This window comes from Numenius arquata, chromosome 9 (genome assembly GCF_964106895.1).
Source record: "Numenius arquata chromosome 9, bNumArq3.hap1.1, whole genome shotgun sequence".
Classification (NCBI taxonomy): domain Eukaryota; kingdom Metazoa; phylum Chordata; class Aves; order Charadriiformes; family Scolopacidae; genus Numenius; species Numenius arquata.
In genome coordinates, this window is record NC_133584.1 from 16094345 (window position 1) to 16107960 (window position 13616).

Below are 13616 nucleotides of genomic sequence, written 5' to 3' on the forward strand. Positions count from 1 at the left end.
TGCAAATGCAATACTTACACTTCACAATTGACATGATGACTTGTATCTGGAAATGCAAGGAGGATTATACTTTAAACATGGAAATGTTGTCATTTGGGGGTCTAATCCTCAATGCTGTATAAAAAGAAATAGGGGGAAAAATGAGGCAAAGTACAATCAGAATAGTAACCTTGATATTTTGGCCATTATAACTTATGTGTGCGTATACATATATACTAATGCTTTATGTAAACTCTTTAGACATGCCATGATTATGTATGAAAATGCCATTAAAAATTGATTGCTGGGCTGCGTTGTGGCCAAAATATAACCTGCTGGTTTCAACTGGGGCAATTACATGAGAGAGTGCTGATTACGGAATTGCTGTCATAAAAACATGTATACATAAGATAGAAAACTGTCAGTGAAGGGGAGATGTCAGTTAAAGCAAAACCGGAGACTGACCGAAGATTTAAATTATGGATGTGTGTCCAAACATCGTGACTTCAGCAGTAGTGGGAAGACCATTTCTGTCATTTTGGTATTTTAAAAATTTGGCTCAAATCATTACTCATCTGAAGTGGTCAAGTTTGAAGAGGAAAGATTGCTTAAATTTATGGAATAAAAAAGCTCTACCTTCTACTGTGATTCCAACGGAGTCATACCTCTAAAGATCTTTGAGTAGAAGAAAGTTTGAACAAAAAGCCCCACAAGGTGTTGACAAGTAGGAATCCTTATGGGAGACAGACAAGCTGAGTGAAGTGCTGTGATAGGTAGTGGAGGGGAATGGAGGAGGAGCGGGCAGGATGCCATGCCAGCAGTTGCATTGACTTGTATGTAACCTGTCACATTAACCGTTTATCAGATCTTCTGAAGTGATAGAAAAGAGTCACAATAAAATCACTTGGAACTTAAACTAAAACTGTTTATAGACATTTTAAAGCAAGAAACTGAAATAATTTTAATGTTGAAGCTGTTACAATGGAATTAATTCAAGTTCTCTTGATAATAGTGGGGAAAATAGGCAAAATAAATAATAACACCCACATGATAGAAAGTTACTGCTTGTTCCCCTTCCTCTAAAAGTATATTTGATTTACTATAATCTCTTGCTATTCTCTTGGCATAGGAAAGCTGAATTCACCATACTGGATCTTAACCTAGCAAGTGTACCCTGCCAGAAGCATACAAATGTAGTCTGTGTATCTTTTATGTTTACAGTAGAACATGTCTTCTACTTGGTGGAAGCTTTCTCTGGAAGGTTCTCTTGAATGTGTGGGAACCTATGCAAATAATTTATTCTGATAGAAATAGTCTATGGGACAGATTTAGTTCCTTTCTCTAATTTCTGTTCACTGCCTCTGCAATTGTTTTATATTTCTCTTTACCAGTGGTGTTATCCTTGTAGGTCACAAGAAGACTAAGAAAAGGTCTTTGAATATATATTTTTATACACTTTTGGTATTACACTCTCCATAAAGTTTCAATTACTATGCAGATCAGCAGATGACATCTGTAGAATCAAAGGCAGTGTTACAGCCACATGCAGTTACTTACTAGAGAAGCGTAGTTAATAAGCTCATACTTCACTATTAAGTGACTGTACTGATACCCAGCTATATAAATTAGTGGTTTGATTCCTCCCCACCCCCCGTTTTCCATTAGGACAGTGCATAGTAGCTCTTACTGAACTTAGTAAAGGTTAGAGATCACTTAGTTTATTAAAAGGAAAATATAAGGCATCTGGTCCATGTTCTTAAATCTTTTAATTTATCACACTACTGTAATATGACAACACCTTTCTTATACTATGCTGCACTACAGAGGGCTTTTAATGCAATATGAGTAGAGCACTTGGTTGTGGTTTGGGTTTTTTGCGTTTTTTTGTTGTGTTGTTTATGAATGTTTTCTGGACATGTGCAAGATAACCATTCCTTTTCTTCTTTTTAGGGACCTTTGTCGCCAGGATAAAGCATGTGAATATTACTTCAGCATAGATGCAGATGTTGTGCTGACAAACCCGAAAACTTTAAGAATACTGATAGAACAGAACAGGTCTAGTATATCTCTTGATTTTACAGAATTTCCCCCAACTCGAATGGATTCTCTGGGGCTCATCCAGAGAAAATAAGTTCCCATCTGTTTCTGCAGAGTTAGATCCCCTTTGTTTACTTGTCGTATTTGGTTGCCATAGTTCATAAGGGGCTCATAGGTCAGCAATTTGCAAAGCGTTTTTTCCCTGTAAAACAACAATTCCTGGTGTGAATTTCAAATGCTTCAAAGTTCCTCATATTTGCTTATTCAATATGTCACTTCACAGAAAGATAATTGCTCCGCTTGTAACTCGTCATGGGAAGCTTTGGTCCAATTTCTGGGGTGCTTTGAGCCCGGATGGCTATTATGCTCGATCAGAAGATTATGTTGATATTGTCCAAGGGAACAGAGTGTAAGTAATTGTAAGCTAATTTTTAAAGTCAATGCATCCAGTATGGTTATTAGCGACATATTCTTAACATTTTCATGCAAACTGGTATTCCTGAACAGCTTAGGTTAGTTTTATTGTTTAGCTTTTTCTGTTTCATAGGAATGCATTTGTTTTCCCATCTGTTTTATCCCATTCACAGCTTGAATAAAAAAGGAAAGAGTTTCACACATGATAAGCTGATATTAGTAACGGCCATAGTCATTACTAGTACCTGTCTGATTGTGTTTGGTTGCTGTAGAAGTGCATAATACAGAAAATGGCAAGACAAGCAAATAGCAAACCCAAAACTCTGTATGCCAGAGTTAAAAGAAATGATTGTTTCATTCATCAAATGCCTTCTTCATCTCTTTGGGGCAAATGTTTAATCAACTGAACAACTATAATTTCTTCATGGCTTTTCCTGTATATCACGTCAGGTACATTCTAAGGAGCTCTTGAGAAATACTTTTGTCACATAGCCTTTTGTATTTGTCTTTCTCCTAAATGAATGTGATATAAGTTATTCTAAGCTTGACTTTACCATGTGGTGATGCCTTTTCATTGCCCTGGAAGAACAAAAAGGTCTGAAACAGATTGACTGCTTAAATAGGACCGGCTCATCTTCAGTCGCACTGAAAGATGTGCTCATCGCCCTGGGAGGGAGAAAATGCAGAGCAAGCATTGTGTGATATTGGCCCAACTGACATAGATATGTGGCCTGCTGTGGTCCATGGGTATTTGTGTGAGGAGGTCAGAGCAGCTGTGTGAAGCCTCAGTGAAGTCTTTAAACTCACTTAAAAATCTGGTTTAGAATTACTTTCTCCATCTGGTAGTGTAGAATAATATTATAAGAGTTTGACTGATTGCCTTAACTATGGAAACATGAAGTACATTTGTAGCTAAAACTCCTTAGAGAATTTGACCTTTCTATTTTTTATAACAATACTTCATAAAAGTTGAATTGCTGCCTACGCCTACGTTTTGAGATGTCCACAAATGTCCAGCTGTAGTTTTTCAAATGTCTTGGGAACCTTTCAGCTTCATTTCCTTGAAACTTGCTTAGTCTTGTCAGCAAATTCAGCAATGCTGATTTGATAGAATAGGCAACAAAGTAGTTCTCATGACTTTAAAGTGCTTGAATTTGTTTATTTGTTTTGTTTTGATTTGATTTTTTGCAGAGGAGTATGGAATATTCCTTATATGGCTAATATATACTTAATTAAGGGACAAACTCTCAGATCGGAGATGAAAGAAAAGAATTACTTCATGCGTGATAAGTTGGATCCTGATATGGCTCTCTGCAGGAATGCCAGGGAAATGGTAAGGTGTATCTATAACAGCTTGCTTTTAAAAGCACACAGGCTTCTTCTGTGTCCTGCTACGCTTGACTGCTTCACTTGATTGATCCTGGATGATATATTTTTACTTCTAATTCAAAGTACTGGCCAATTTTTGTGACATAGAACATTTTAGGTGTATTTCTTTCATTTGTTGACAACAGAGATTTTTGCATGATGTTTTTTATTTAAATGCATTGAAAATTCCTTTTGAGGTTAGAATACCTTTCTTGTTGATGCAACCTCAACAGGATGAAAGAGGGCTCAACTTCTCCACTGTCTATGACTTCAAACATATCAATGCATTTAGAGCATCTCTATTATGCACGTTTTTATACAGTGTATATAGCACTAGCAGACTAAGTTGGAATATTTTGCAATTTTATATTTAAATAGATACATATTTGAACTAGTGGCAGGCAGTGTTGATATGAAAAGCCTAAGTGATATATGAAATTGTACAAATTTTCTTAGGGAGTGTGAATTACTCATTTATTTTTCCAGATAGATTAAAACTGTATCAGAAATTTGTTACTTGCATTAAGCTGTAAGTAATGAGAGAAAACTTGTTTGTACTGTAAAAATATGAATATATAAACCCAGATTTCTACTGATATCTACACTAGTTTCAGCACAGAAACAAATAAGACCTAAACCAGACCTATTTCCAGACACTGTAGCATTGAAAAATAATTTTGCTGAATTGAACAAGAAAAGTTGGCAAGTATTAATTTTTTTATTCCCTCATAACAAGGCATGATCTCCTTTGTTTGTACTGATTCTTCAGAACATCCCCATCCAGTCTGTTGTATTCAAACCTTCTCAGCATCAGTTATTGCAAACCTCTGCTTTCCATGCACTCATTAAACTAATCTGACTGGCTCATCAGCAAACTGCTTTCTCTTTTCCTCTTTCTCAGTCTGTGCTGTAAGATGGTCTGGTACGTGCTTGTTTTTGTATTGCAGCAGATAAGAAGGGGCTGGTGGAAACAGCTTTGACATGTGTATTATGAGCTTTGCTTGGAGATGCATGTTGTTTGTAAAGGCATATCAGCTTTTGATCAAAGGCTGCTATTTCCCTAATGTAACTGTGGAAACCTAATAGTAGTCGGGAAAAAGAGAAAGAGATGATGTATCAGAAAACTGATGTGATGATTCTCCTTCATTTTAGACTTTACAAAGGGAAAAAGACTCCCCTTCTTCGGAAACATTCCATATGCTCAGACCCCCAAAGGTGTTGCTTTATTTTTTTTTATTCATTAGTTATTATTACGTGCAGTATTATTCTACCACAGGAAGATACTTCTCTGTCTACTTACTCCAATGAAATACTGCTCTAGCTTTCTCTTCAGTCTTCTAAGGTTCAAGTTTTTTGCCAGGGACAGATTCTTCATGACCACCAGCTCAAAATGTCTTTGAGAGGCTTGTTGTTTCCTCGGGGAGGTTTCTCAGTGCTTCTGAGGTCAAGGTGTGCTGAAGCTGTGCTTCTGTAGCTAAAATTGTTTCAGCAGTCCTAGAAAAGAGTAAAGCTCAAATGACCAGCAGGTCAGCCAGACCCCCTTGGTGACCACACAGGGCAGTTGCGAAATTGTTGTCATTTTAAGCTGTTTTTCTTGACCCAGACCCTCCTTATTCTTCCTGCTGCAGCTATGATTCGGTAAGTGCCCAAAACTGGGCACGGGTTTAACTTAATAATTTTTATCTTTCTAACAGTTTAACTCTTTTTCAGACAGAAACATAGAAAGAAATACCAAAATATCTAAATAAGAATGCCTTTGTCTGCTGCAAATCAAAAAGTCACAAGCACATTTGAAATGATGTTTTAGTCTGAAAAACAGTAAACTAAAAAAAAACCCCCAAACAAACAAAATCTAAATTTCTTTGAAAAGAACTGTTTTCTGCTACTATTTCTAATCAAGAGTTTTGTTAATATCTTCTGTTAATAGCTTGATAATGAAGCTGTATCTTACCACACTTGATACCTTGCACATATTTTGCAACATTTGCGTAGGTGAACACACTTCACAGTGCTCAGCTGTTTTGTACCCTGATCTGAATATTCTTTTATGCTGTATTTGCCGATATCTTTTTATTTCAGGCCAATTCACCAGAAGATCATGTAGTGAATACTCTGAAATCAGTTTCTTGTTCTGACTTGCGTTAGCACTTTTATTGTTAGATTATTATTTCAGTTTTTAATCAGAAATTAAACGCTAGGTGTTGGTTTTCTTGTATGAGTATTTTCAGTTTGAGAACAGGTATTTCCAGTGTGTCTGCTTAGGTTTTCTGGAATACAAATCAACCAACCATTTCTCTGTTTTTTTCCTTTCTGTAACTGTATGTGGGTTTACGTTATGAACAATACATGTTTTGGTTTAATGTGTTTAGAAAATACATTCAACCAAATGCTTCTAGAGAAGAAATTATGAACACTAGTTGGTGATTAGACTCAACAATTCGAAAATTAAAGATGCTAAATGAGCAGCACATGTATAATACATATGTACAAGTGTGCGATATATTTTATGAAAGTGCAGGCATAAACAAACAGACTTTTAAAAAACATTTTTGCTAAGATGGACAGTTTTGCTAATGACATTTTCTCTGCTTGGTATAGGGTGTTTTCATGTACATTACCAACAGACATGAATTTGGAAGACTTCTTTCTACGGCCAATTACAATACCTCCCACTACAATAACGACCTCTGGCAGATATTTGAAAATCCTGTGGTATGCATCTCATTATTAGTGAAACAGTTTGAAAAATTTGTAAAGCGTATATATTATAAAGAACTCGGAATTTAAAGACTTTACATGGGGAACACTTGTTTATTATATACTAAATATTGGTTATACACTAAAAGGTGTTATCTACCGCCTGCTTAAGCAAGTGACAACATATCATATCAACAAGCCAACTCATGACTAGAGTAAGGAGTTGGAGATACGGCCTTGATATAATCGGTGTCGTGATTTTTGCCATGATGAGAACCAATTCATTTATGGGTGTAAGAAATTGTTTAATTGCTTCCAGTGCTTTCAGTATAGCAAACAAATAGAATATAAATTATATTTTGTTACTTATAGATTCATTTTTTCTGTTTTAATGTTTTTCAATTTTTATTTTTTTTTTAGGACTGGAAGGAAACCTATATAAATCCAAACTACTCAAAGATCTTCACTGATAATATAGTAGAACAGGTGGGTGTAAGTAGTTTTCATAAAATGTGTGGAACTGATTGATAATAAGTTGGCAGATAGTAACTATTTGCATGCAAATGCTGTTTTGGTCTGTGGCTGAACAGCTTTTTAATGTTTTGTATCAGAACTGAATTTTTGCCATTTTGAAAACTAGATGAGAGGAGTTCAAAAAATAATTGGTAGATTGCTCAGAATAATGTAGTTGTCCAAGTAATTTCCTTCTCCAAACTACAGATGGACTTAGTTTATTTATTTGAACTAGCTAACAGCACTAGCAGAAGGCCTAATAAAATTTCTGTAGCAGATTGCTGTGCTTTCTGATATCTCGTAAAGGCAAGCTTTTCTAGACACTTCCCTTGGGCTGTGCCTTTCCCTATGGATTCTCTAAGGTCTTGCAACCATGAATCCAAGGTGAGGTCTTTATTTTTTATCTTTTTTTGTCTGCCTGGCTGCATGCTTTCATGCAACTGATCTGGACAGAGCACTTCTAAGAAGATAATTTTTGTACCAGTGTTGGATGGTTAGTTCTGTGACAATTAGGGACAGTCATTTATTGAACTTTTCTTCCCGAAGAAGCTGATATAAATTGTTTTTGTCTTTAAAACAACATTAAGTTTTAAACTGCTTTTCTTAATAGCATGTAATGTAGAATATTTAGGTTGTTATTTAGAGCAACAAAGGCATAGAATATGTGGGTACAGTAACGCAGCTGTTAATGCTGGGTCATGGCTTACAAGGTAGCTTGTACTTTCTGCTTCATTCTGTAAGCATGTGCTTGTGGGTTGAGACAAAATTTAAATATTTACATATATCTGAATAATCTCATCTCTCAGATGTGAAGAGCTGATATTCTTTAGTGACCGAGAAAAGTGAAGATGTCCTTTTTTAGCAGTTGAAAATAAAATGTAGCTGTTAAAGCTTAACTCCACTGAAAGACATGAATGTAGTTTTTTATTTTTATTTTTGCATTTGTAGCCATGTCCAGATGTGTTTTGGTTTCCCATATTTTCTGACACCGCCTGTGATGAATTGGTAGAAGAAATGGAACATTTTGGACAATGGTCTGGTGGAAAACATCAAGTAAGTGTCAGCCTATATAAACATGACCTTAATGAGTGAGTATCTTTATGATAGTAAGTCACAGTGTACTGCAACAAACAAACATTTCAACAGTTGCTAATGACCTGAGACATCTGCCTTGTGGTACAAAATGCTTAGTTTAGTCTGCCACGTAGCTTGTTGTTCAGTAGATTTAGAGACATTCCTCAATTAACCTTGAACTAGTAAATGCAGGCACTGACAGTGGTGCAGTTGCTCTAGTAGTTACCCAGTGTTGATCTTGGATAGCTGTTGATAAGTGTTCAGAGGAGTTTTACTCGTTTACCTCTTCAGTACTAATTTGTCACGCTTTTCCTTCTAAGCAGTTACCCACAAATGTTACGATCTATTGTGTTTGTGTTTACAGAGAAAGTTCAAGGTATTCATTAACTACTGCTAAAACTGGAGAAATATTTGTCATATTCACAAATGTGGTACCTTGGAAATGAGATAAATTACAGTCATTATTTTACTTCAGGGAGGAGCCTCTGGAAAGGATTTTAACATACTTTTATCTTGAAATTATTTCAATGTTTATTACCATGTGAAGTTGCGACCTGTACTCCCTTGATTTGATATAACTTCAGTTGCTTCTACATTTCAGTGAATAAAACCATTACCCCAGGAAGCCCTTATTTACAGGAAACACATCCAAATATTGACTGACCTTTCAAAAAATTTCCAATTTTCACTCAGCAGTTTTTTTTTTCCACAGCAGTTAGCTGTGAAATTACTGTACAGTAAGCTCACATATGCCCACTAAAGCATCGCTTTGTTGCAGTTTTGTGATTCTGCAGGTTTCAAATAAATATTTGTAGAAGTGCCAGAAGCATTCCATGTCCATATTTCAAGGCTATTTATGGTGTTTTCATTAGGACAGCCGTATTTCTGGAGGTTATGAAAATGTCCCAACTGATGATATTCATATGAAGCAAATTGGACTGGATAATGAATGGCTGCATTTCATAAGAGAGTTCATTGCACCAGTAACGCTAAAAGTATTTGCTGGCTATTATACCAAGGTATGTGTTTAAAATTTTTGCAGATAATTGCTGCATGGCATGAGTAATTCTAAGCATTTTATTATACCCTATTTGGTTTGGTTGGTAAGTTTATGTGTGATGTAGCAGTAGTTATAGAAGAATGTTGTTGTTAACTCAACTTTAAACAAAAAAACCCCGAAGAACCATGTGTGTGATTGGGAAGTTCACATGTTGAAGTCTGTGTATTTCGTTTCAGGGGTATGCTTTATTGAATTTTGTTGTAAAATACAGCCCTGACAGGCAACGGTCACTCAGACCTCATCATGACTCCTCTACATTCACAATCAACATCGCTCTCAATAAAGTAGGAGAAGACTTTCAAGTAAGTTGACAATTTCCTGACTTAAAATATGTCCTTTGACTGTCTAATATCTTTTCCAAACTAGTGCCCAGATGGATGTATTTAAACACCATGATGAAAAGGAAAAGTTGTGCATCACAAATTGAGATATATTATTCCTTGGTTTCTTTTGACAAGTACTAAATTTGCTTGATTGCAGGTTCTAGAACTGTTGATGCAGTCAGGCCGAATTGGTTGACAGTGGGGGAGAAAGGGTTTAAAGAAAAACTTCGGAGATGTTAGCCAAGATCCAATCTAGCCGTAGCAATGATTAAATAATTTAGCTAAATCCAGCCACAGAATGAAATTTTTCAATTGTTGTTCCTATTTTTTTTTTTCTGAAATAAATTATTTTCTACTCTGATACTGATTCAAATAAAACAGTCCCCAGTGTATGGACATAGGCAGGGCAGTGGCAATAATGTCCAGCTTTGACTAGTAGAGAAACTTAACCTGTTTTGTTTGTAACCTCTATTATTCACCTTCCTACTTAACAACTGCAAGTTTCTCAAACTCATGACTTTAGAAAATACACCTTGAGTATGAAAGCAACAGCCAGATTAATTTTTTTAAGATTTGTTTAAATGCTGTCCTGGCCAGGGATGCAGTCCTGGAACAGGGCCTATGAACGTGATTTGCTTCTCCCTGGTATCATCTACAGTAAAGTTATTGAAGATCTGTTTGTCAGAGGCGCTGCTTCAATGAGTTGTTGTCCAGGGAATGCTAAAGCAAAGCAAGAGGAAATCTGATTGCAAGTGCATGTCTGTTATGTATTGCTCTGAAGGTGGTGTCATTTAAACGACCTTTTTTTAGGGATAGTAAAAAATATTGTTAATAGCCTATTAATAGTAGTAAAATATTTGAAGTTGTGGATAAATGAAAAGGGCCTTACTCGATTAAAACAGAAGGTAAATGTCTGGGGTTTTGTTTTGTTTCTCTTTTTGCTGCAGGGAGGTGGATGTAAATTTCTTAGGTACAACTGCTCCATTGAGTCTCCCAGAAAAGGATGGAGTTTCATGCACCCAGGAAGACTTACGCATTTACATGAAGGACTCCCTATCTTGAATGGCACAAGATACATTGCAGTATCATTTATTGATCCTTAATTTTATTTTTTTTATTTTTTTCCCTCTTCAGCAGTGTTTGATTCTTTACATAAACATTTATTTATAGATTTCTTCTGGAAGATGGTGATAAAATAAACTTTTAAGTTACTGTTCCTAGACAGCAAAGTTACTTTGGGCTAAAAGAATGAAAAAAAGAAAATGTTTTAAAATTGTTGAAGATTTCTCAATATCTGCTCTGAGCCTTGAGTCACAAAGTAAACATGTCCTGCTTATTTTTCCATTCTGCTGTCTTAAAAAGTAGGTAAAGAGGGAAAATGGAGAAGCATTTTATAATGAATCCATTTCTTTGTTGAAAAAACCCCAAACAACCCTAGATACAAAATTATCTGAAAAGTTTATTGTGGTTTTCATTCAGTAAGGTGACACAGCTAAAGTTTTTGTGGTGTATGTATATTTGGTACCAACCAATTAAAAACCACAACATAAAAACAAAATCAAATGAATCTTGTATACAGTTGTTGGGGATAAGCAATAATTCCATATGCTAGTATATACTGAAGGGAAAAACATCTCAGTACCCTGTTTTCTTAATTAATTTTCAATACCGAAATGTATACCTTTAGGAGGAAAGAAAAAAAAAAAGAATTGCGGAGATGGAGCAAGGATTAAATAATTTAGCTAAGAAAAAATGGTTTATCATTTGTTTTAAAAACTCATCCTGTTGAAAATTTACTCTTCTTCACCAAGTGACCTTCATTGAAAATGAGTTATTTTTCTAAATGTGTAATTGCACCCAATTGATACTGGAAATTTGATGTTTATTTTCAGAACGCTGGTAAATTTTCATAAGAGGATGTTTTATAAAGACAGTTTTCTACTCTTACTTAAAATTACTTGAATTTTGTGTCAGGAAAATGAAATTGTGGCAGTCTCTTTTAAAACTAAGGGTCTTAACTTGCTTTTTATTTTAAAGAAATTGGTTTAAAATATTCCTACTGTATCTACTGTTTGTAATTTAAAGAAACTTGAAGCAAACTATCTCAAAGTCTACCGTGCCAAAATGCACAATGTGTTGGAAAAACTTGTGAAAAATAAAGGGTAATTTTAAATTAATGTAAAAGCTTTTACTTGACTGTATTAGGTAGTTTCTTTGCATGTTGCCATTGTTTTTACAGAAATTATATTTATTGATGAATATTTTTAAAAGAATTGTAGCTGTATTTAAATTGTAGGTTTCTCTAAGTGTCAGTTTTTGGCTTATTTAATCTGTTACTATTGAAGTTATTTCTCATGCGAGTTGGTGCCTGTGTACATTACTGGAAGTGCATTACACTTTCAGAATGACCCCGGCAGGATGTTTGTTTCTTGTGTTCTGTACCAACCAGCCTTTTTGATATACTGGCTTTTTGATGATCTAAACAGTAGTTCACTTTTTACCTGCTAATAATTGAAGAAACTTTATATTGCATTTCCTAAACAGAAGCTTTATTTGGAGCTGTAAGGGTTGGGAGAAGAGTCCAAAGATTATTCTGTTACCGAAAATAAGTGTCTGCTAATTCCCCATTCAGCTGTTTGAGGGGTGGGTTGTAACTGTACTAAAGTTACGCTGAAGCAAATACATCAAAATGTGGTAATTTCAATAACGAGCTAAAGTGGGCTAGTGTGAAAAGGCATGGCTTTTCACAGGAAGTTCTTTTGCTTTCTCTTCATTTCTCTTTCTTTACACTGTGAACTTCTCTCCATTTCAGGCTAATGTTTGGAAGTTGATATCCCCTGACTTTGTTTCCAGACATGGAACACTTCTGCCTTAGTGGGTGTCTCTATATATGTAGCCTGTGCTTAGGCAAACTTCACAGATCAGAAAATCTTCGGGCCTTCAGAATGAAAGCAGTCTTTGTTAATCACCTTTTTCTGAGCATTTGCCTGTAGCCTTTTAGGCTAACTCAGAACAGAATAATATTTTTACCGTTACAGACAGTTTACTGTTATGAGGAGCTTTCTTGGAAAAAACCCACAAAAATACAATCCTGTAACACACAGGGGAAGTTCTTTTGCAGATTTTTTTTTTTACATAACTTGTATCTTAATTATGTATTTTATAGTTCTCAGTCACATTTGATTTTTTTTAATGTGTATTTTTCCCCTCAACATATATATATGAGGGCTTTACTTACTGTTAAATTTCTATGTTTGCAACTACTAATTTGCTCTGTCACGTAGTGACACGTAATGCTATGTTTACTGTACTGCACACGTTTACCATGCTCACATTGCTAAAATTCTCTCTTCTTTTTTCTTTTGATGGAGTATTTGCACACTACCTCTCAGGTGGATGGTAACATGTATGGAAGTGTCTTCATTAATTTCTTAGGAACTGACAGATACCAGAAAAAAGTTTGTTCTTAATAGTTCACTTGAATTAGTTAAAGCGTGAGTACACGAGCTCACACGGGCTAAACAGAGTTGTCACTATTAGGAAATTATTTTTAATTTCCATTACTTCTTTTAAAAGCACTTAAAGACTCGTGTCTCCTAACAAAATTTGTTTTGGGGCATAGAAGATAAATGCATCAGGAGGAAAGCAGCAACCTTAATTCCAGCAGTGTATGAGAAACCTCGGGAGTACAGGGACATAAAGGTGCTCTGCAACAGATGAGACATTTATAAAGTATTTGATTTGTTCTGCTTTCATCAAGCTCTATTTTTCACTGCTAAGTACTTGAAGAGACTGTGGTGTGGGTAAGGGGTGGGACAGCAGTATATGAGCAAGAGAATTTCGTAATATTTTTAACCAAAAGAAGGCTGAGTATAGCTTGGTTTTATTTCATATTCGTGAACTATTCCAACTCTGATACTCCTGAAAAATGTTCAGGGCATTCAGTAGTGTTTTACACATTTAATCTTCTTTAACATCACTGTGCAATAAGTAATTCCAATGTGTATTTGTCACTTCATTTTTTTCCTCAAAGGATTACTGTTCCGCTCTTACTGTGAGCTGATAGGAATTAGACTATGACAAGCCCCAAAAGAAGATAGATTTTCCATGAGGCAGTAATAATGAAATCTGTTTGATTGTGCCTTTTTCTT

General features: G+C 35.3%; 1 protein-coding gene across 1 annotated transcript in view; it reads left to right on the forward strand.

Annotated features, from left to right (window-relative positions):
- Nucleotides 1-11640, forward strand: part of PLOD2 (procollagen-lysine,2-oxoglutarate 5-dioxygenase 2) — a 37618-nt gene extending 25978 nt beyond the window's left edge. Inside the window, exons 11-20 of the mRNA XM_074153592.1 lie at nucleotides 1930-2034; nucleotides 2300-2425; nucleotides 3622-3763; nucleotides 4951-5013; nucleotides 6397-6510; nucleotides 6916-6981; nucleotides 7957-8061; nucleotides 8955-9101; nucleotides 9319-9444; nucleotides 10413-11640. Of these exons, the coding sequence (XP_074009693.1) occupies nucleotides 1930-2034; nucleotides 2300-2425; nucleotides 3622-3763; nucleotides 4951-5013; nucleotides 6397-6510; nucleotides 6916-6981; nucleotides 7957-8061; nucleotides 8955-9101; nucleotides 9319-9444; nucleotides 10413-10568 (1150 nt within the window). The 3' untranslated portion in view covers nucleotides 10569-11640. The remainder of the gene's footprint in view (nucleotides 1-1929; nucleotides 2035-2299; nucleotides 2426-3621; nucleotides 3764-4950; nucleotides 5014-6396; nucleotides 6511-6915; nucleotides 6982-7956; nucleotides 8062-8954; nucleotides 9102-9318; nucleotides 9445-10412) is intronic.
- Nucleotides 11641-13616: the final 1976 nt, after the last annotated feature.